Source organism: Sander lucioperca, chromosome 16 (genome assembly GCF_008315115.2).
Source record: "Sander lucioperca isolate FBNREF2018 chromosome 16, SLUC_FBN_1.2, whole genome shotgun sequence".
Lineage (NCBI taxonomy): Eukaryota > Metazoa > Chordata > Actinopteri > Perciformes > Percidae > Sander > Sander lucioperca.
In genome coordinates, this window is record NC_050188.1 from 4,687,422 (window position 1) to 4,709,182 (window position 21,761).

Consider the following 21,761-nt stretch of genomic DNA (forward strand, 5'->3'; position numbering starts at 1 on the left):
CATGTTGTGAAAGCAAAATAAAAAAGTTAAAGTGACTATATGTAACTTTTAAAATGTTTCTGAAACTGTCATTTTCCAGCTGATGATCATAAATGACCTGTAACAGCAAACGAGACTAAGGGCGTTTTCACACATACCTCATTTGGTCCGGACTTTCGGACTTTTCAGTTTGATCCGAACCAAAATTAGAGGTGTGAAACCTCCCCTGGACCACGGTCCGTATCAAAAGACCACATTTTGGTCCAATAAAAAGAGGTGGTCTCGGTCCGGACCAAACTGAACCATGGTCCAGTTCTTTATAGTGTGAAAGCATTTTTTGGATGGTTCGGACTTTCGGACCAAATACAAGAAGCTCTGGCAGGCTCTCCTTGTGTTACAAGACCGGGGAAGCTCCTTTAAGGAATAGCTCGGTGCTTAGTGTGTAGCCTAGGCTACATGAGAGAGTGTGTGACGGTGAATGCGCTCAGAGCAGACAGCTGTCAGCTATCAGAGCTGAGAATACATCAGCAGTTTATTTGTTAAGTGGTAGTAAATGTACAGTGTAGGTTTCAGTAATGTCTCTGAATAAATGCTCCAGAAAGAAAGTTCCCGTATCTTGCTTCTCAACAAAACAAAAAGAGCCGCGGCAGTAGGGGAGAGCAGCGGTCAGTGGGGGAGAGCAGCGGTCAGTGGGGGAGAGCAGCGGTCAGTGGGGGAGAGCAGCGGTCAGTAGGCAACCCGAGGTAAACCGTGACACTGACACGCCAAACCCAGTGGACCAGCGGGTGTATTGCACGCTTAGGCGTGATATTGGGTTGCAGTAGGGGAGAGCAGCGGTCAGTGGGGGAGAGCTGCAGTCAGTTGAAAAAACTCAGACCCAGAGAGAGGATAAGAGAGGACGGGGAAGCCCGTCTACAAATCAGTCAATTATCAGTATCTGGAGACGTAGTCATGACGGCAGGACGTAGTTTTGTCACGTTTAGATCTTTAGTGCGCTTGCATAACTGCAGTGTGAAACCAAAACTTAATGGATCAAATGTAACAAAAACATGAACACTGGTCCGGACCTTGGTTCGGACTTTCAGGTGTGAAAACGCCCTAAGTCTACGTTCACACCGCAAGTCTTAATGCCTAATTCAGATTTTTTGCTCAAATACGATTTTTTGTTAGGCTGTTCACATTACCTTTTAAAATGTGGCCTATATCAGAAGAGAGTATAAGTGGTGAGCTTCTTTCACTCAAATATGCGAGTTTGATTGATGACAGCCAGGTCAAGAGGTCACGACCTGTCAAAATTTTGATTGATGTTCGACAGGTGTTTCTGACGCAATCCTTCCGGAACCTTCTAGAAAGAGGGCGTGCCTCAGACCGAGGAGGAGTCCGGAAACTGCATATTAATGCATCGAGCCAGGAAATGCGTTTTTCAAATGAGCCAATGAGAAATGAGGGTGACAGGAAATACGTAGATGATGGTTTTGAATGAGTTAAATATCTTTATCAGTATTTGTTATACTATTAGTTTATGTTTAAGATTGTTAAATCCGATTGTTAATGCATTCAATGTCTTTTAATAATATAGGAATGAACGCAAACAAAAAATATTAAAGCTATTAAACTATTTAAGCTGACATCCCACAAAAATATTGTCCAACGGTTACATTGTCATACTTGGTCCAACAAAGCGTGTTATCATTATATGAAATGGAGCATCTTAATAACTAATAACATGGGTCAAATTAGGTTTTACATTTTGTAGAAAATCTGTGCATGCATCGCTCTGGTTCGTATTTTTGGTTCCCAGTGTCCTCTGCTGCTCCAAGTACATTACAATATTACAATATTGCAAAGGAGAAATTATTAAGGACTTGTTTCTGCAGCTCTTTCTGTATAAACTGAGTGCTCACCAAAAGCAGCTGTCTCCCGCGAGCCGGAGGAAAGCGTCTTATTTCAGGGGCAACTGTTTCTGTGTCTACTGGGTCAGGGGTCAACCTCTGCTCTGATGAGCATACAGTAACACACACACACACACACACACACACACACACACACACACACACACACACACACACACACACACACACACTGTCCTCTGCCCTCCTGCGTCCTCCGCTGCTCCGTACTCATCTGGCTGTGCCTGCATCGTTCTGGCCCGGGGATCTGTGTTCACTCCCCTTTTCCCTCCACACCTATTTGTCCCCATGCCCAAACACTCTACCGGAAATTACGTTTTCAGTTCAAATGAGCTAACCAGTGAGAAGTCAAAAAAAAACATTTCACATCAACATTCACTGTACCATAAATGTGGTATTTTTCATCAGATCACACAAAATCACACATGGCATTTGAACACTTAACATACATAAGATTACTTTCTTTGCATGTTGAGTGATTTATTCAACTTAGTCACACTTTTTTTTGTTTACGGTCAAAATGTAGGAAATTAATGGGAAAGATACACACACTCCTACAACTTTCTTGTACTTGTGTACCATTATACACATGAAACACACACACACACACACACACACACACACACACACACCCACCCACACACAAACAGACACGAAAAACAGACATACACACACACACACACACACACACACACACACACACACACACACACACACACACACACTCGCCCCTCACTTCCTCTCTCTCTGTTCACCCCTCCCTCTCTCTCTCTCTCACACACACACACACACACACACACACACACACACACACACACACACGCACACAGACACAGTACATGTTGTCATGTTGCCACTTGTGCATGTGAACCACTAATGTTCGCCCACACATGCATATGAATTTTAACTTGTGAATACAAAACTTATTTTGTATCATTTTAATGTAACTAGCAAAACAGATTTGTAGTGATTGACAATTCACAATGACAAACATTGACATTGACTTAAAAGATTGGTTGTGTTTGATGTGGTGAAAGATGTCAATTTAAAAAAGATAACGTAGTAGCAAATAGTTAAGCTTGTATTAAATACACAAACGTTAAAAAATATGTGCTTGTGACATTTTTGTATTAATACAGCTGTTAAAATTATATTTTATTCTCCTTGATGTACACAATGCTTATAATAGCTGTAAAAATGTAAGATAAGATTCAACTTTGCACCCTGAACCCAATTTATTTCTTTGTAAAACGCCAACGTTAAAAGTAAGTAGTACCTTGAAGTTATATGACTTCATCAGATGCATTTATGTTTTAGCGACATTGCGTCGTAATTTCCCAATTCAGAATTAACACGTTGTCAAAATTTAAGTCTCACAGACAAGATATGGTATGTTCAACATGAATTTTAACTTGTGAATACAAAACTTATTTTGTATCATTTTAATGTAACTAGCATAACCACATACGTTTAAAAGATTGTTTGTGTTTAATGTGGTGAAAGATGCCGATTTAAAAAAGATAACATAGCAGCAAGTAGTTTAGCTAATTATATTAAAAACATTACAAACATTTTTAAACCTTATGTGATCAGTGTTAAAAAAGAAAAGAAAAAAAAAAAAAAAAAAAGTAAGATGAGATTCAACTTTGCACCCCGACCCAAATTTGTTTCTTTGTAAAACACCAACGTTAAAAGTAAGTAGTACTACCTTGCATTTTACTCTGGTCTCATGTTATCTGCATTTCAACCTGAGCTCAATTATTTATAATAATTAATTATACAACACAATATGCAACTGACAACTATGTATGTATGCATTTGAATGACCGACAAATGATATATCACTTAAGAGCAGAAACTAAGAATTTAAGACCACAGTTTTTTATCCTGTAAAAGTATCACTGAAAAGACCCTGAAGGGTGTTGGAACGGCAACTATGATTACATCAAAACTCTGACTCAAACAAGGTTCCTGTTATTTACTAGAAAAGAGAGGATTTAAGAAAACTATAAGAGATAGTTAAAAAAGAAAAAGATATAGGAAGCTTGGCCCTCTAAGCAAACTGCTATTTTATTTACGAATTCGTATATCCAAATGTGATATTGTTCGACTTTGTATTTCTATTATTGTTATACAATGTTCTGTCTTTTTTATATCTACAACATCTATCAATGTTGGAAGATCTCTCTTGGAGTAGACTAGTCTCTCCCTTTGACAGAGCAAGGGCCTCTAGCATGCAGTTGTCAGCTAAGGTCAAAGGTCGACCTCAGCTCTGCAGCGCTTACACACACACACACACACACACACACACACACACACACACACACACAGTTTTATTTTCTGTTTTTCTGTTTCCTTGGCCCATTTTTTAGTCTTAAGTACTTAATACAAGAAACAAATTAACAACATCAGTTAGTTGCAAGGAGGTATAATACAAATTACTGCAATGATTATCTCTCCCTTATATTGAGTAGTCAGGTAAGTCTTTACCTAAACACCTTTATGCTTTGTACAACTTGACATTAATGTAACTTTAAATAAAAGCCCCATACTACTACTTTATGCGAAATGTTCAAATAGTTAGGAGACAAACTGCTGATTCTAGTTTTAGTGCTATATAATTCAGACCTGGGTAGCTTAAGTTGACTGACATTCGATAAAATTACCAACCAGTTGTTGATGGAATGCCCAATGCAACAGGCAACTTTCCCTTCTGTCACATGCTGCCAGAGTGATATAGAGCCAGCGGACGGGTTGTCTAGCTTTCACTGTTTATTTTACACAAGTGTAGACGGTGGTTTGCATTCTTAACAGGCCCAGATTCATAAGCATCAGTTCTGCTGTATGAAACGAGCAGCTGTCATGCGAGCCAGAGGATGACGCCTATAGGTAACAGTTGCTGCAACTAAGTTCAAAGGTCAACCTCTGCTCTACATACATGTATGGTGTTTTATTTTCTGTTTTTCTGTTTCCTAGTCTCATTTTTTAGTCTTAAGTACTTAATACAAGAAACAAATTAACAGTTAATTATGCAACATTAGTCAGTTGCAAGGATGTATAATACAAATTACTGCAATGATTATCTCTCTCCTATATTGAGTAGTCAGCTCAGTCTTTACCTAAACACCTTTATGCTATGTACAACTTGACATTAATGCGTAACAACTACGTTTTAACCAGCTTTATCTTATTATCTTTTAGAAATAGTATCATATCATATATGCTGCATGAAAACGCGAGCCATAGCAAGGGGCCTCTAGGCTAACCTCTGCTCTGTTGAACATACACACACACACACACACACACACACACACACACACACACACACAGACACACACACACACACACACACACACACACACAAAGACATCAGTGGCATGTCAACAGCTATACATTTATGTCCACATACGTTCTCGCTTAGTAGTTATCATTTGTCATTAGATTAAATGTCCGTAGGAAAATAATTTCCAAACACAACCAGAACCACTCAAGCTAAAAAGCATTGAGGGGTAAAAGCCACATGTCCCACTGTAGCCTTTCATCTCACTATATACACACTTTGGTTTTATTTGTTAGCCCTGTGTTAACCTTGTTAAGCTGTAAATGTAGCAATTCTTCTCTCACTTTTATAAGGAAAATTGTAGGGTATATCTATCCAATTACAAATGCAAAGTACCGCTTATTAAACAAGAACAAGAAAATATATGAATGGATTTAAACACCAGTGCAGCCAAACACTATGAACAATCTTCATTTAGACAACACACACCGGCACTCAGAACATACTGAAAGTAAAAACACTAGCACCAAACACCAATACAGAAACTAGAAACTTTTAATATTTACAGTTGGGATAATTTGACTGATTTCACACAAATCAATTTTTTCTTTAAAGAAAAAATATTTCACCTTAATTCATTTTATTTTATAACATACTCGTTTTTTAGGTAAACAAGAAGGAATGAAAATCATCTGTTTGCGTCAATAGATAGATTTTTTTTTTTTTTTTTTTTAGTAATGTATGTACATACTGGAAAAACAAGAATTGATTATTTTGGAGGTGGTGCTTCCGATTCCGGTGATATGGCAACAGCTTGATTGAGCTCGCTTATTCCTACCCCCAAAAGTAATTTTGTACTTTGTTTATCCTACATCTAAAGAGGAAAATATGCCAGGCAACAAAAACTAGTTATGAACGAGTTATAACGCATAAGGAGACTAATAAGTATTAGCCAAAGAAGAAAATGGCAAACAAACAAATTGCCGGGGGCGCAAGCAGCATGGCTGACTTAAGTGAAATATACAAATTGTTTGCTGAGTTAAAAAATTCCTTAAGCAATGAGTACAAAGAACTAAAAGATTTTCGTCAAATCGCCTAGACAAAAATCTAAGACACGTGTCGTTCTTACCGACAAACAACAGCGAGGATGATATTGCATTGATTCAGTGGACTCACAATGAACGTACCGGCGTACCTCCCGGGCGAACCAATAACATTTTCATTGCGGCGTTTACTACAGCTTATGGGCGTCTAAAACTGTACAGTTATTTAGAAAAGTTGCAGCAGAACGTTCTGTATACAGATACAGACAGTCTGATATATGTGACAAAAGAGGGCGAGGCCCCTCTGGAGCTGGGTAATCTTCTCGGGGATCTTACCGATGAGTTGGACGGGGACACAATTCAGGAATTTGTAGCAGCGGGACCAAAGAGCTATGCCTACCAGACCAAAAATCAGAAAAAAGTGGTTATGAAGGTGAAAGGCATAACGCAAACTCGTGAGTGCTGCGAACAAATCAACTTTGATAGTGTGTCAGAGTTGGTGGAGGGCTATCTCAGGGGTTCTAAAGAAATGTCCCTTGAGACACCTCAACAGAATATTAAACGCGATAAAAAAGGGTTTCTGTTGAAAAACGCGTCATTCCGGAAAAAATTTAGAGTCATTTATGACAAGAGGAGGTTATGTCCTGACGGTACAACTCTACCTTTTGGTTACTAACGACGCATGATGGAAGAGGTTGATTTTGATCCGAGGTTAAAGGGTCCATTTTCGTGTCTGATAGTTGGCCCCAGTGGATGTGGCAAGACGTATTTTCTGAAATCTGTACTGGAAAAATGTGAACGTGTGATGGATATTGTACCTCAAAATATTGTTTGGATTTATACAAGTTATCAACCCATGTATGACGAAATGAAGAAAATGAATAAAAAAATCAAGTTTGTCCAAGGTCTACCTGATTCTTTTGAAGATGCAAGTATGTTTCCTCCTGAACAATCACATCTGGTCATACTAGACGACGTCATATTTCAGGCATCTGATCATCCTGAGGTGGTGAAAATCTTCACACAATACAGACATCATCGTAATACAGAGTCAACATTTCTTTATATGATAAGCCGCAGGCCCGATGGCAGAGATAAAAAACACAATGCTGGCCACATACGGTAGACAGCGGGTGCTGAAGTTGACGGTCGTGGTACTGTATATTCTTTGAACGGTTTTCCAGAAACTGTAGAATGCTCGAGGGGTAATGAGCAAAATCAGGCGGGAATCCGTACGAGTCGAAAAAGGTCGCTCCGCCGTCCTCTTCCAACGTCAATCCAAGCCAATGTTCCCCGGGCATGTGGGATGGGTGAGTGTTGACGATAAAGTAAGCAGGTAGACGGTAGGTATGACTCAGCGAGGGTAGTTGATCAGAAGCCCACACTCCGTGAAATAAATGACCCATAAGATGATGCAACAGTCGTTCTAGTTGATGATTATCCATCTTTTTAATAATAATCCACCAGCACCTGTCTTTTAGCGTTGATCTCCAGAATGGAATCGTAGCATGCGTATACTATAAGTGTTGTAGTGTAAGGCAGCGGTACCCTAAATCTCATTTCCAAACGCAAATTTCCGTTGGAAATGGGAGATAAGGCGTCGCTGTCTTCGGTCGCCCCAAGATTGAAGACAAACAGAGAATAACCTTGGTTAAAATCGCTGCGGTTGATGCTAAGAGGTAAATCCTTAAGATGTCGTCCTGTGGCAGTAAACATATTGTAAAATTCTCTGACTGAATTTCCGGTATTGAAACGGGGCTGAAAGGCTTTAGCAGGTACCTGTCTGCCGTCCTGACACAAAGCCAAATATTCCACATCATTATGTTTGAAATTAAACGGTGACAGGTCCCGTCTTCCTACAAAAGCATCGTGGTGTACCATGGCTAAAGCTAAATAGCGTGGCATAGCACCCAGAAAGAGATTTTCCTGGTTACATATCCTGGAATTTTCAGGGATAGAGTACGTTTTCACACTGACACGCGAGAGCGGATAGAGTGCATTTCCTTTCATCAGGGCGGCTGCGTGACCCAGGCGTACAGCAGGGGAAACGGTGACCTTTTTAACAAACAGGGAGGCTGATAATATCTTCAGGGTGAACTCTGAGTCACGAGCCCCCATAAGGCAAAACGCATCATTGCAACGAATAAGTTTGATTCTCAAATCGACAGAGTTTAACAGCTGACGCTCGCAGAAAAAAATGTCGCTGTGGAGAGGTCCTAGTAAGTCAACTTCCCCAGATTCTGCGCTGAATTGCGCTCTCTGGACTAATCCTTTGTTCGGTCCGTTAGCCAATGTGATAGAATCCATTGACCCCGGAGTGTCTTTGTAAAACAGGCCGGCGCTAAATTGACTCTTTAATGTGTCCTCTGAAAAGTTGAGTAAGGTTTCTATCATGGCTCTGTAAGGATGAGTGGCGCTGGATTGTGAAATCAATCTATCGCCCAGAATAACGTCGCATTGGCTAAAAATTGTATTGAGAGGATAATTGATGAGCCCCACCGCTGTATCTGCTGGGATGTCCGTCCCATCCTTCTCTGTGATTTTAACTCGGAGGTGCAGCAACGTATCGTTCAAGTCCAAATACTTTTCACCATCTCCGGGTATAAAGAATTCAATCGGAGAGTTGTCGCTCAGTGCAGAGAGAGGTTGGTATTCTTGATATTTTTTATCTTCTACAGATAGTTGAGTCATGGGAGCTGAAAAGAGATCCAGTTCCGCCAGGGTGCACTCGGCTGATTTCTGATGTAAAAGAGCCATTGTGTACAGCGCTAAAATATGTCAGAGCTCTGAGCAGACTTCCTCCTCTTGGGTGCGCGTCTCTTGACTGATTTGCTCTTCTTAGCCGCCGCACGTTTTTTAAATGCTGAGGAAACAACACGCTCACCTGGTGGGCGTTTCCTTGTTCTACGGGACAAGACCAAAATACCTCCCGAACCTTCTTGATTCTTATGCTCGGTCAGTTTTCCCATCACTCCTTTGACAGCGTCCGCAGCAATGTTTGTAGCGGCTGTTTTAAGATGCGGTTTTGCCACAGCGAAACCTTTTTTCAGCAGAGGGGATACGAACCTGAACAATTTAGAAAAGATAGAGCCTATGCCTCTCCCGTACATTACCGGGGCTCCGTAAAAACCGGGTAAAGCTCCACCTACTTGACCTTCATAGTACGCTACAAAGCGCCGAGGGTCTTCTTTGATATGTATCATCTTACCGGGAACTTACAAAGAGCGTTGGACGGGTTTAAAGTGTAATTTCACAATTGTCTTTCCAAAAACAAAGTCTATGTTCCTGTTGCGATCGGTTTTAATTTCTATGCGTATGTTTTTGATGTAATTTTTAGACAAAGGTATATAATGTATCGTATTGTATCTGATGCTAGTCACGTCTCCAAAGTCACCTTTCACATTCACCACACAGAGCAGCGGTGAGTAGCTGTCGCCGACCGCTTGATACTGAATAATGTCGGTGTATACAAAAAGGTTATATACTCCCGCGTTTAAATCACAAGGATAGGTAGACGGTCTCTTGGAGAGCGTCCACCATTCGGCGGGTTTTAATCCTAACATGTAAGCCAGCGGGGGATAGGTTCGTATTTTGTAAAGACCATCGCCTTTGAAGTCGACGCATTTGGTTGCGCTGTTGAAAGAAGCATCAAAAGAGGGATCGTGCTTTTTGAGCGCCGGGGTCAAGTATTCCAGGAGATCTTTTGGTCGATTATAGTAAGCGCCGCGATTGAATTTCACAATCACCAGCGGTTGAGGTTCGTCCGTCACACGGTTCAGTTCAAAATAGCTCGAGTCTGCGGGTAAATTGTACCACGTACGAGGATATATGATTTCGCATAGACCCACCACCCATTCACCGCTCAGTTCAATCGGTTTAGCCAAATCGATTGTATAACAACTGCTGGTATTACTTTTAAATACTTCCTTACTGGCGTTGGAAGGCAGGGTCACGTAAAAACCCTCGGCGGTTGTGTGTTCCATGATTCTCTTTTGAAATCGAGTGATGGATTGGCCTTTGTGCACAGACTTTTTATATACTGACCACATCAGACAATTTAACCCAACTGTTAAACTTCTCTGGCCAGTTTTTCCATTGCACGAAAACTTGTTTTTCACCCTTGACGTTACGTCGTTTTAAGATTTTCTCCACTTGAAACATTTTGTTTGCGGCCATTTTTACTTTTTGCAGCTCCGCTTCATAAAATGAACCCTCGATAGGTTCGCCGTCGTAGTCTTCTAATTTGTATACGGGGGGTGTACGAGGGATACGATCCGTCACTGTAAAGACTTCGTCCGTAAAACTCTGTTCATATTTTTTATCAAACACGCCTCTCACCTTGGATAAACGTACCAGATCCCCCTTCTTAAACGTCATCTTTATTTTATTCCTGTGACGCGAGGAGAAGGTACCGTACAGGTTGCGAAACACCTGATCGGCGTTCTCGGGTGTTACAGCCATTGGTGTCATTTTTATAGAGCTGTGATAACTGTTATTATAACTATCTACCAGGTCTGGTAAGACGTCCAAGTAACGTTTGGTGTTGCGAGCCGTAAAATATTTAAACATGCGAGATTTCAGGGTACGGTTATATCTCTCAATGACCGATGCCTTTAAGTCACTGGCAGTTCTAAAGTGATTGATACCATATTTCTTCATGAGAGTCTCAAATTTCTTGTTGAAAAATTCTTTGCCTGCGTCAGTTTGTAGCTTGGCGGGTATTAAACTCTCTCGAAACACTGATTCAAACGCTTTTACAACCTCACCAGCCGTCTTCCTCTTCAAGGGACGCACATACGCTTTTTTCGAAAATACGTCTATGACGGTCAGTAAATAATTAAACCCATCATTATGCGCTGCCAAGGCCTGCATGTCACAGAGGTCGGCTTGAAATTGGTTTAAAGGTTTAGTAACAAACACTCTATTTCTCTTGAAATGTACTCGGGCTGGTTTATGTAATGTATAAGCATCTTGTTCGGATAAAAAATCTTTAACTTTCTGAACACTGAGTTTTTCACCAGTTTCGTCCTGTACACCCTGACGGAGTCGTTGTACTCCTCCAAAGCTAGCAGGATGTAAAGGGTCGTAATACACTTTTTCCATCACCCGTTTCTCCGCCATCCTTTCCTCTGAGCTCTCTAATGTTTTCTAACACAACGCATGAGCAAGAATGACTCTTTATTCATTTTATTTTTTTTTCTATTCTTTATTTTCAAAGGACGGAAAAATACAATTCTTAAAACAGGTTATATTAAAAAGTAGATTTCACTCGTTTAAAAAACATTGTTTTTCTGTTCAAAAGAAAATACAATTCTTAAAACAGGTTATATTAAAAAGTAGAAATCACTCGTTTAAAAAACATTGTTTTTTCTGTTCAAAAGAAAAATACAATTCTTAAAACAGGTTATATTAAAAAGTAGAAATCACTCGTTTAAAAAAACATTGTTTTTCTGTTCAAAAGAAAAATACAATTCTTAAAACAGGTTACATAACACTTACATTACTTTTTTTTTTTTTTTTTGGGCTTTTCTGTTTTGTTTTCTTCATAAAGCAGGGAACATATAGCCCTTACGAGTCCTTGAAACGCTCTGTGACCAACCGCAGTTGAAAGATTTTCACAGAATCTTGCCCAATCAAATTATCGTACATGTCCGTGATGGGGTCAAAGATTTTCTTTGCTAATTTCAGTTCATGGAGTAGCGTCTCTGCGACTACACGGACTCTGAAATCCTCTGTTTTGATGTTGCGGGCAAGTAACAGACTCTGAATAGCAGGAATAAAGCGAGGTGTGATGAGTCTTCTCATCAGGTGGTAAAAGCGGCGCTCGTAAAAGTCGTCCTCAAGTACTTCCAGACATGCGTGCTCCCGTTGGCTAGGATGGTCGACCTTACAGCCATAGCACTCAGAGCGTCTGTCGTCGTGAATAATTAGATTGAGAAGATGAAAAACCGCCGATTTGATGGTGTCGATGATGAGAGAAGAACCCCAACCGTCTACCTCATCCTCCTGGCAAGGAGGAGGAGGGCTCTCCTCCTGAGCGTTTGGAGGACTTTCAGGACTCTCCTCCTGACCGCCTTCCTCGTCCTGCTCATCCGGGATTTCTGACTCCATTTCATCTTCTGAAGAACCAGGGTTTTCATCTGACGAATCAACGCTTTCCTCCTCCTCCTCCGATGAATCGGGGATTCCCTCATCCGGAGTTGTAGCGACTGTCCCGGCCTCATTAGTGTAGTCCTGAGTGGCCTCATCCTCGTTAGAGTCACACACACCCGTGTAGTCCTGAGTCGCTGTCTCGGGAGAGGGAGGCGGACAGACCATGTTTTGACCGACCGCCTCTGAGGAGGCGAAGAGTACCCGCGGGGTAAGGGTCCTCATCCATAGGGTAGGGGATCTCTTTGCTGTTGTTGTTGTTGTTGAGCTGGACATCGTTGCGATTTTCTTCTGCTCGCCGTTGAACATCTTGTACATTGTAAAGCAGTCTGCTTCAGTCTTTATAGTATCGTAAGGGGGTGTGGTTAGGAAAATTCTGGAAAGGAAGTGGGGTCGGGAAAGTTCTGGAAAGGAAGTGGGGTCGGGAAAGTTCCGGAAAGGAGGCGTGGTAAAGTTCAAAAGTTTAGAGTTTTTTTCACAACCAGGGTATTTTTCCATCCGCGGCTGCTAAGGAAGAGACTGGTAACCCTATCCCCCATCTCCATCATCCGCTCCACCCATTCCAGCGCTGGTAAGACTAGCACGGTTCGGAATAAACCGCAGTCTGGATTAAATCTTTGCAAAACAAACAAGTCGCAGGCTCTCTTTTCTTCCAAATCCCTGGATAGCAGAAGGGCCTGGAACCACCATCGGCCTGAGGTTGTGGTAACAGACGGCCATGACGATCCCAAGACGATGTTCATCTTAGCCAAGTCGCTATCGCTGGGGTAATTGGATGATCTAGGAGACTCCGTCTCGTTATTCTCTTCATCATTGCTACAAATGTTTACAGCCGTCTCCTCCTCCTTACATTCTACCATAACCGTTTGAGTCTCTTTATCTCGGGTCGCTCCAGCCACACCCTCATTTTCCTTATTGGCGTTACTCTGAGAAGTACCAAATTGTAGCAACGTCTTCATCACACCCCAGTCATCAAAGGTCATTTTCACCATGACGGTTGAAGGAGATAATTTCTCCCCTTCCTTCAGCTGATAAAAGCAGAGTTCACCTTCTTCGTACTTGAAGACATAGCCCCAGTCTCCACACATACCACTCGACTGTAGAGACCATTCCTCGTGCAGAGATTCAGTCGGGGGTAACTGGCTACGACACAGATACAACGTGCATTTCTTTGGAGCTCCGGGTGCTGTAAGAGCGTCTTGGAACACCGTTATCGGAGTCTCACAGATCAGCGAAGAGGACCACCTGCCGGAGACATCTCCTTGATACGGACTCAGTGGAGAGTCAACTTCTTCGTCAGACATCTCTGAAGCAGCGCTATTGAAGTTTACATTCATGGTGAGTAGAATGAAAGGTCGTCTTTCTATGTTTTAGACCAGAAAAGACACCCTTTTTATCCTTGAACCATACTACTTGTTGATCCACCCCTCTTCTCTCACTGGCTCATTTTTAAAAAATGCAATTTCCCGTATCACGCCCATTGGCTCATTTAAAAACACGCAATTTCCTGTCTCGATGCATTAATATGCAGTTTCCGGACTCCTCCCAGGAAACATCCGGTCTGAGGCACGCCCTCTTTCTAGAAGGTTCCGGAAGGATTGCGTCAGAAACACCTGTCGAACATCAATCAAAATTTTGACAGGTCGTGACCTCTTGACCTGGCTGTCATCAATCAAACTCGCATATTTGAGTGAAAGAAGCTCACCACTTATACTCTCTATCAGATTCCAGTGTGAACTGTTTGCAGTTTTGAAATGACCCGCATGCGCGAAAGAACAATAACAATGACATCAGACGCAGCACGCTTTTGCACTAAAGTTAGGGAGGTTATGGCAGAAGTAAGCATTTTCGATTTTATTTCAAAATGTTTGTGTAATGGCAGCCATAACATTAATGAGCAGGTGCTGAGGAGGAGAAGAATGAAGAGAAAGAGAGCCAAATTGGCTATTTTGGTCTTTTGTGGAGTTATAGCTGCAAATTCACTATAGAGGTCTGTGTGACTGGATGACCGATTTGCACGTCAGGACCGCTACGGGCCTCCACCAGAGTTTCCTCTGGCTTCGCCCTCGCACGCACGTCCCCGAGGGACTGGGATCCAACCTCAGCCGGTGCGCGCCGGCCCTCGCTTTCATTGCGCCACGGGGCGACCGTCTGACTCGTGTGTGCGTTAAACTCCTTTGTCCGTGTTTCAAGACGGCTTGGGTGGGTTGCCGACATTGCCTTTTTTACGTGAGCCGATCCCCGCCCTGGCGACGCGCAGCACACTGAGGACAGTCTGCCCCGGTTGACAGCTGCACCGGGAGCAGGGGGCCCCGTCCCTCCCCGCTGGGAGAGAGGGCGCAGCAAGGGTTATTGAGGTAAAAGTCGCATCAAATCCGCCTTGGTTGTTCACACTGCGGCCGCATTGAAAAAAATCTGATCTGGGTCTGATTCAGGACCACATATGGAAGTGGCCTGATTTTTTCAAATCCTCAAAGGATTTAAATATACATTTGAACCGTTTAATGTAGAGTATTGTGTGAGGTGTCATTGAACTCAGTAGAGTTGCTTTTTCATTGATGATGGTTTGGCCCGCCCCCTATGCTTAAGCCACGCCCCATTTCTCAACATTTGAACCGTTTAAGGTATACCCTTGTGTGAGGTATCATTGAACTCAGCAGAGAGTTCCTTATTCATTAGTGATTGTTTGGCACGCCCCTCTGTGCTTAGCCACGCCCCCTTTCGTAATTGGTCACCTGTTTATGGTAGAGTCTTATATGAGGTATCAATGAACTCAGCAGACTTCCTTTTATCATTGGTCATGGTTTGACCCGCCCCCTAAGCTTTAGCCACTCCCCCTTTTATAACTAATGATCCGTTTGATGTAGACCTTTGTATGAGGTATCATTGAACTCAGCAAAGACTTCCTTCTTCATTGGTGATGGTTTGGCCCGCCCCCTTATGCTTAAGCCACGCCCCCTTTCATAAATGGTGACCCGTTTATGATAGAGTCTTATGTGAGGTATCATTGAACTCAGCAGAGTCTTCATTTTTAATTGGTGATGGTTTGACCCGCCCCCTATGCTTTAGCCACGCCCCCTTTTCACAGCTAATGAACCGTATGACGTAGAGTCTTGTTTCATTGTATCGTTGAACTCGGTAGGGAGTTCCCTTTTCATTGTTGACGAATTGCAGTAATTGGGTAACCCCAACGCGCGCAGAGGCACGAGGGTCCGTCCATCGCTGCTTGCAGCTTTAATTAGGTTTTGCTTTTTTAATAACAAATCTGTCCATTTTAGTCTCACTCTGATTACCTAATGCACATGCACGCACTGTAAAGTGGGGGGGATGAAGGGGGGTAACTAAAGGGGCGTTTTCATCCGAGAGACACTGTGATTGGTGGATAGGATATGGAGCAGGGGATTGACAGCGACATAATCAATCACAATATGACAGGCAAAAGCCTGTGTTATTGAGTATGCAGGTAAAAGGTAGCAGGAGATTTCTTTATATAGGCCTAATTGTATTTTAAAGGTCCTATGACATGCTGCTTTTTGGATGCTTTTATATAGGCCTTAGTGGTCCCCTAATACTGTATCTGAAGTCTCTTTTATATAGGCCTTAGTGGTCCCCTAATACTGTATCTGAAGTCTCTTTTATATAGGCCTTAGTGGTCCCCTAATACTGTATCTGAAGTCTCTTTTATATAGGCCTTAGTGGTCCCCTAATACTGTATCTGAAGTCTCTTTTATATAGACCTTAGTGGTCCCCTAATACTGTATCTGAAGTCTCTTTTATATAGACCTTAGTGGTCTCCTAATACTGTATCTGAAGTCTCTTTTATATAGGCCTTAGTGGTCCCTAATACTGTATCTGAAGTCTCTTTATATAGACCTTAGTGGTCCCTAATACTGTATCTGAAGTCTCTTTCCCGAAATTCAGCCTTGGTGCAGAATTACAGCCACTAGAGCCAGTCCCACAATGAGCTTTACTTAGGATGGTGTCTGTAGCTTTAAATGTTATTGAGGAGGAGGGGGGGGGGGGGGGCAAGATGGATTATGACGTCATAAGGAGGAGATTCCAGATCGGCCCATCTGAGCTTTCATTTTCTCAAAGGCAGAGCAGGATACCCAGGGCTCGGTTTACACCTATCACCATTTCTAGCCACTGGGGGACCATAGGCAGGCTGGGGGAACTCATATTAATGTTGAAAGTGAAATTTTCATTGGCTGAGCTGAATAATAAAAAAATATCAGCTATAAAATTGTATCTGAATTTTTACATTTGACGCCCCATAGTTGTCATCAGAGAAATAATGCAAACTGTGATATCTATTTCATAATGACTGGCAGCTGTATTTACTTGAAGATGAGTTTATCTAAGTGGAGTCTTTCGCTACCAAACTGCCTTATTTTCTTTTATGATTATAGCTTTAAATGAACAATATGACAAGTTCTTCCTCATTTATGATTGTAGTCTCTCTTGTGTATTTCACCAAATATTTTTTCTATAGATTGGAACTGTTTCCCAATCAGAAGCGTCACACGGCCGAGATGAATTCAAAAGGGAAGGCGCTCATTTTCCTGCTGTGTGTGACTACTATCTGTGTGTCATGGAGAGGATATACATCATGCTCCCTGCCTCAGGACAAAAGCCCCTGTGCTTGTGAGCGATGTTTATCTGAAGATGATCCGTGGTTTATGAAGCGTTTCAACAAATCTGTTGAACCATTTTTGTCAGCAAACTACAATCTCTCAGAGGACGCTTTCAACTGGTGGAAGGTAAGTTGTAAACTTGCAAGAAAACAGTCTCTCAACCTGCACTTCAGATCAGGGAATAAAATATAATCAACGACCATCACCACGCACCCGGTGCCACAAGGGGGCAAAAGGGGGCTTTGCTGTATTTTGTATTTTGTATTTTCTGCCCCCTTGTTTCAACATCATAAATCCATGAAACGTACAAACACAACAACACAATTACTCCAAGTTCTACTTGGCATCTACATCGCATGGGGGCTTTCAACTACAACAACAATGGAATACCATCTGCGACAATATTTGTCACAGAGAGCGACCGCTCCAGCCGTCTTCTCACTTCATTAATAAGTCTATGACTTTACCCCTTGAAAAAACTGCTGCACTGCGCTCAGACCACCGCCAGTAGCCTAGCAATGCAAATTGTTTTCATGTCTTTTGTCATGGCGGCATTGACATTATCAGAAGCTAGAGCAAGCTAGATTTGGACATGAGTGATTGAGAATTGGATCGTGAAGAGATCAATGATCCGTCACTTTCATCAGATGAGGAATCTTCATCTGATGACAAGGAGCATCCACCTACCCGTATCATCGCAGCGCAGCTGCCCTCAGAGCCTGATGTGACAGGTGCCCCAGTTACAGTCAAGCGATAGCCTACACATCCTAGTTAACGTTCCTAGACGTAACTCGTGTAACGTTAGCAGTTTCTAACGTTAGCTACTGCACTAGTTAAACTTTAAAAAAATGTTATTCTTAAAGCAACACTAAAGCACTTTTCCCGCTTCGGTCCCCATACAGGTTGGAAGCAGAGTTGTCCATTACCGCTGTCATAATGTCTCATTGTGTCTCATTCGAACTACAGATCCGCTAGCCTGGAAATCCAGACCCAAATCCGAAAGATTAAGGGTCTGGCATCGAGTAATGAAAATGGCCCAACTCGACGGGCAGCACCAAGCATGCATTTGAAAATTTCACCGCACGCAATTGGATAACACTACGACCAATCACAACAATACTACTTTTTATTTAAAAAATAGATAAAAATGGACAACTTAACTGCTTCAAGAAATGCCATATTTGCGAGTGCTGACCCTGTTGCGGCAGTGCGGGCAAGGCCTGGGTAAATTATTTAATTTTATCCTACTTTATGAAAAAAAAATCGCCCCCTCGCAAATTTTACCTGCCCCCTTAGTCATTTGACCCAGGCGCCTGCCAATGTGTTCATAACAATCCATTTGTTTGGTGTGCCTGACAGCGCTTACAGGGTGAAAAGGGCAACTTCAGTACCTTCAGACAAACAGTGGACAGGCTGTTTCTGACGGTCCCACCCAGTCCAGATGTTCTAGAATCCAGCCCTGACCGCTGCAGGACTTGTGCTGTGGTGGGGAATTCTGGTAATTTGAGGAGATCACATTATGGACCGCTCATAGATTTCCAAGATGTCATCATAAGGTAAGTCGTCCAGCGAAAGAAAGCAGTTTTCTTCTAATATTGTCTTTGGTCACAATGATTTGACTCAGTGGGACACACATCAAAGTTGTTTCCTCAATGTCAGAAAATAAAAGTCAAAATTCAAGCAGTCCCCTGATGTATTTCTGCCAAGCACAGTGATATGTGAACTTTATTCCTCTGCACTATTTAGAATGAACGCTGGTCATACCGAAGGCTATGAAGCAGATGTTGGGACCAGAACAACTCATCGTGTCATGTATCCAGAGAGTTCTGTAGATTTAGATAACACCACTCATCTTGTGCTGGCTCCATTTAAGATACTGGATTTTGAGTGGCTCACAAAGGCCCTCACCACAGGATTTCACGGACGGTGAGTCCGATTTTTATGGATTATGTGATCATTTGTCCCTAGCAGAGTTTATCTTGTAAACGAAAACTATGACGAAATATGTTTTTTTCTCTTTTTCTCCCCAACATTCAAAGACGGGCAGAACAACAATCAGAACATAGAGAACACGAACATACATAATGCCAGGGGGGATCACAATTAAAACAAAAATAAATCTGTTCATGAACATTTTATAGTGGGTACTTAATACATACATACATATTTAATTGATAAAATGTAAAGAGTTCATTTTAAAAAGAATGGTTTGTGGTTGGCTAATTTAGATTTACGAATATGAAATACAAATTAACAATTTAATTATTTTTTTCAATGATGATTTTCAAGATGAGACGATGACGAAAAGGCACAGATGTCATTAAACACATGACGATGGCAACATGCAATATCATTGAGGAAAAAGAAAATGAGAATAAAATGTGTACAAAATTCTTTAAAATATCTCTCTTAATTCAATTTAAATGGCTTAATTGGCATGAGGTAACACTGTAAATATTGCAAAAAACCTATTTAAATGTTGAAATGTTAACATTACAGTAACCTTACAGGTCTGGACCATGGATGGTGTTGGTTGTATGTCTCATTGAACTGTAAACTGAGTTATACAATTACATTATAATTGCATTCAGTGCATTTACTGTTGCCATACCATAACTATTCACCCTGTTTTAGTGAGACCCTGGATCCATATAAGGGCAGAGGGGATTAAAGCACCACGTACAGAGTGTAACACATAAAACGCGACAAGGTGACAGACAGACAACAGAGGGAAGTGAGAAGGGACAATATCAGAACTGACAAGACGGGACTGGACAGGACAGTTGACATGCACAAGGATGTATTATTGTTGATTGGGTCGAATGATCTGTGATTCACATTGGGTGGTCACAGTTAGGGTGACCACCCAAATTTTGACTTTGTTTCTTACTTGATGAATCTTTAAATACCTTGGACACCATTCAACAAATGAAACCTAACGGTCAACTTAATCCTCTCTTAGTGCTATATCATATTTGGTTGCCTAAGTAGTACCCAAGTGTAACAAAACAACAAAAAACAGTGTGTGCGTGTGTGTCGACGATATTTCATGTTGATATCCTCACAGTTAGTGTTTAATGAAAGTTGGTGCCGTCTTATTATCGTCTCATCTTAGTCATGGAAATAAAGGTCGTTGACGTACATATTTCCTCACAGTTTTCATTAACGAAATCAACGCTGCGTGCTGTTTTGAGCCCATAGTAAGGGCAAGTTCTTTGAAAAGTCTACAGAGTTAAGCATAGCCTATGTGAAATAGAACTTCCTCCTGAGATAGTGTAAGACGTTCACATTAAAAATAACCTCTGCTTTACTTTTCTTTATGGATTGCCTTGTAAATAATTTTACTGACAAAACCATACAATCACTTGATGTTAAATGTGACATTTTACGCCATTTTCAACAGATCATATGCACCAGTAAAATCAAAAATCAAATCTAATATGGATTTGGTAAGTATTTCTTTGATGATGCATTCAACAGTAAACTGTATTGGCTGCAAAGGACATGGTTCAATAAAATAAGTTTGAATTCTGATTCACAACAGGTGATGGTCCTAAATCCAGCTTTTATGAGGTATGTTCATGTCATGTGGCTGGAAAAGAAGGGCAAGTACCCCTCCACTGGCTTTCTGGCTTTGATTCTTGCCCTTCATATGTGTGACGAGGTAAGTTAATTTTTAAGTTAGCGTTTTCCTTGTAAATGTCACCAGTGTTGCTTTAACACACTAATGATTAGCAAGTTGATGCAAATAAGCGAGATTTTAAGCTAAACTACGTCCATGGTTTCTAACATTGGTTACTTTTGTTTTCCTAGGTCAGTGTGTTTGGTTATGGAGCAGACAGTGATGGAAACTGGAGTCATTACTGGGAAGAACTCATGGACAAAAAGCTAAAAACTGGAGCACATCCTGGAGATACAGAGTATAGAATGATCCAGGAGCTAGATGAGCAACAGAAACTCAGGTTTTATACAGGGTTTTGATGTTTCTCTCAGCATTTAAAGGAAGGTTAGTAGTAGGTAACAGTAGAAGAACCTGAAGGGCTTCCTGAGCTGCAGTTTGTCCACTGTTCAGACAGATACCAATCTTTGTGTTTTTGCATGTGTATGTAAATCTCCTGGGCTTAAAAGGCAGATGCCACTTCTGAAGGTATTATTTGCATGTGTTACTGACTGATAGAAAACACTGTTTATATTTACTCTATAAAGCCAACATCCCATTAATTCAGGCATTGCATTATTGTCACTTCATAATCCACCTGTTGGTTTCTATTGGCAACAAGTGAAGCAGACTCGAGGGACACGTTACGGTGGAAGAGCTCAGTGAGAGACTGCTGGAGAGGATTGTGTTTTCTGACTTGTCGTGACGTTTCCCCCATCGAGTTTGTGTTAATGTTATGTCTGCGTTTTAAGTCTCAAACAAATGAACTGTCAACTGAGCAGACTAATCTCAAGAAATGACGTGTGTATGACACACAAATTCGTATACTGTTTTGGCATGTTATCAAGACGCATAATCGTTTAACGTGTTTATCAATGCCGTTCGGCCTCCATTCACTTACATTACCTTGCGATTGCGTGTCAATTTACGCCGTAGCGAGTAGTATGAAAGCCCGAAAATCCGCATAGGGAGGTTGGTTGGGGTGGAGGATGGGTCAAACAACACAGGACTTTCACCCAGGAGACCAGGGTTTGTGTCCCGCGTGTCACGTTTCCAAAACCCAACCGTTGCTTTCCTTTTTTCCTAATCCAATCCCGTTATTGTTTT

General features: G+C 41.6%; 1 protein-coding gene across 1 annotated transcript in view; it reads left to right on the forward strand.

Annotated features, from left to right (window-relative positions):
- LOC116041244 (CMP-N-acetylneuraminate-beta-galactosamide-alpha-2,3-sialyltransferase 1-like) overlaps positions 1-21,536 on the forward strand; it is a 21,873-nt gene extending 337 nt beyond the window's left edge. Inside the window, exons 2-7 of the mRNA XM_031287131.1 lie at positions 16,855-17,122; positions 18,356-18,552; positions 18,743-18,922; positions 20,400-20,445; positions 20,541-20,660; positions 20,810-21,536. Of these exons, the coding sequence (XP_031142991.1) occupies positions 16,895-17,122; positions 18,356-18,552; positions 18,743-18,922; positions 20,400-20,445; positions 20,541-20,660; positions 20,810-20,977 (939 nt within the window). The 5' untranslated portion in view covers positions 16,855-16,894 and the 3' untranslated portion in view covers positions 20,978-21,536. The remainder of the gene's footprint in view (positions 1-16,854; positions 17,123-18,355; positions 18,553-18,742; positions 18,923-20,399; positions 20,446-20,540; positions 20,661-20,809) is intronic.
- The last annotated feature ends 225 nt before the right edge of the window (positions 21,537-21,761 follow it).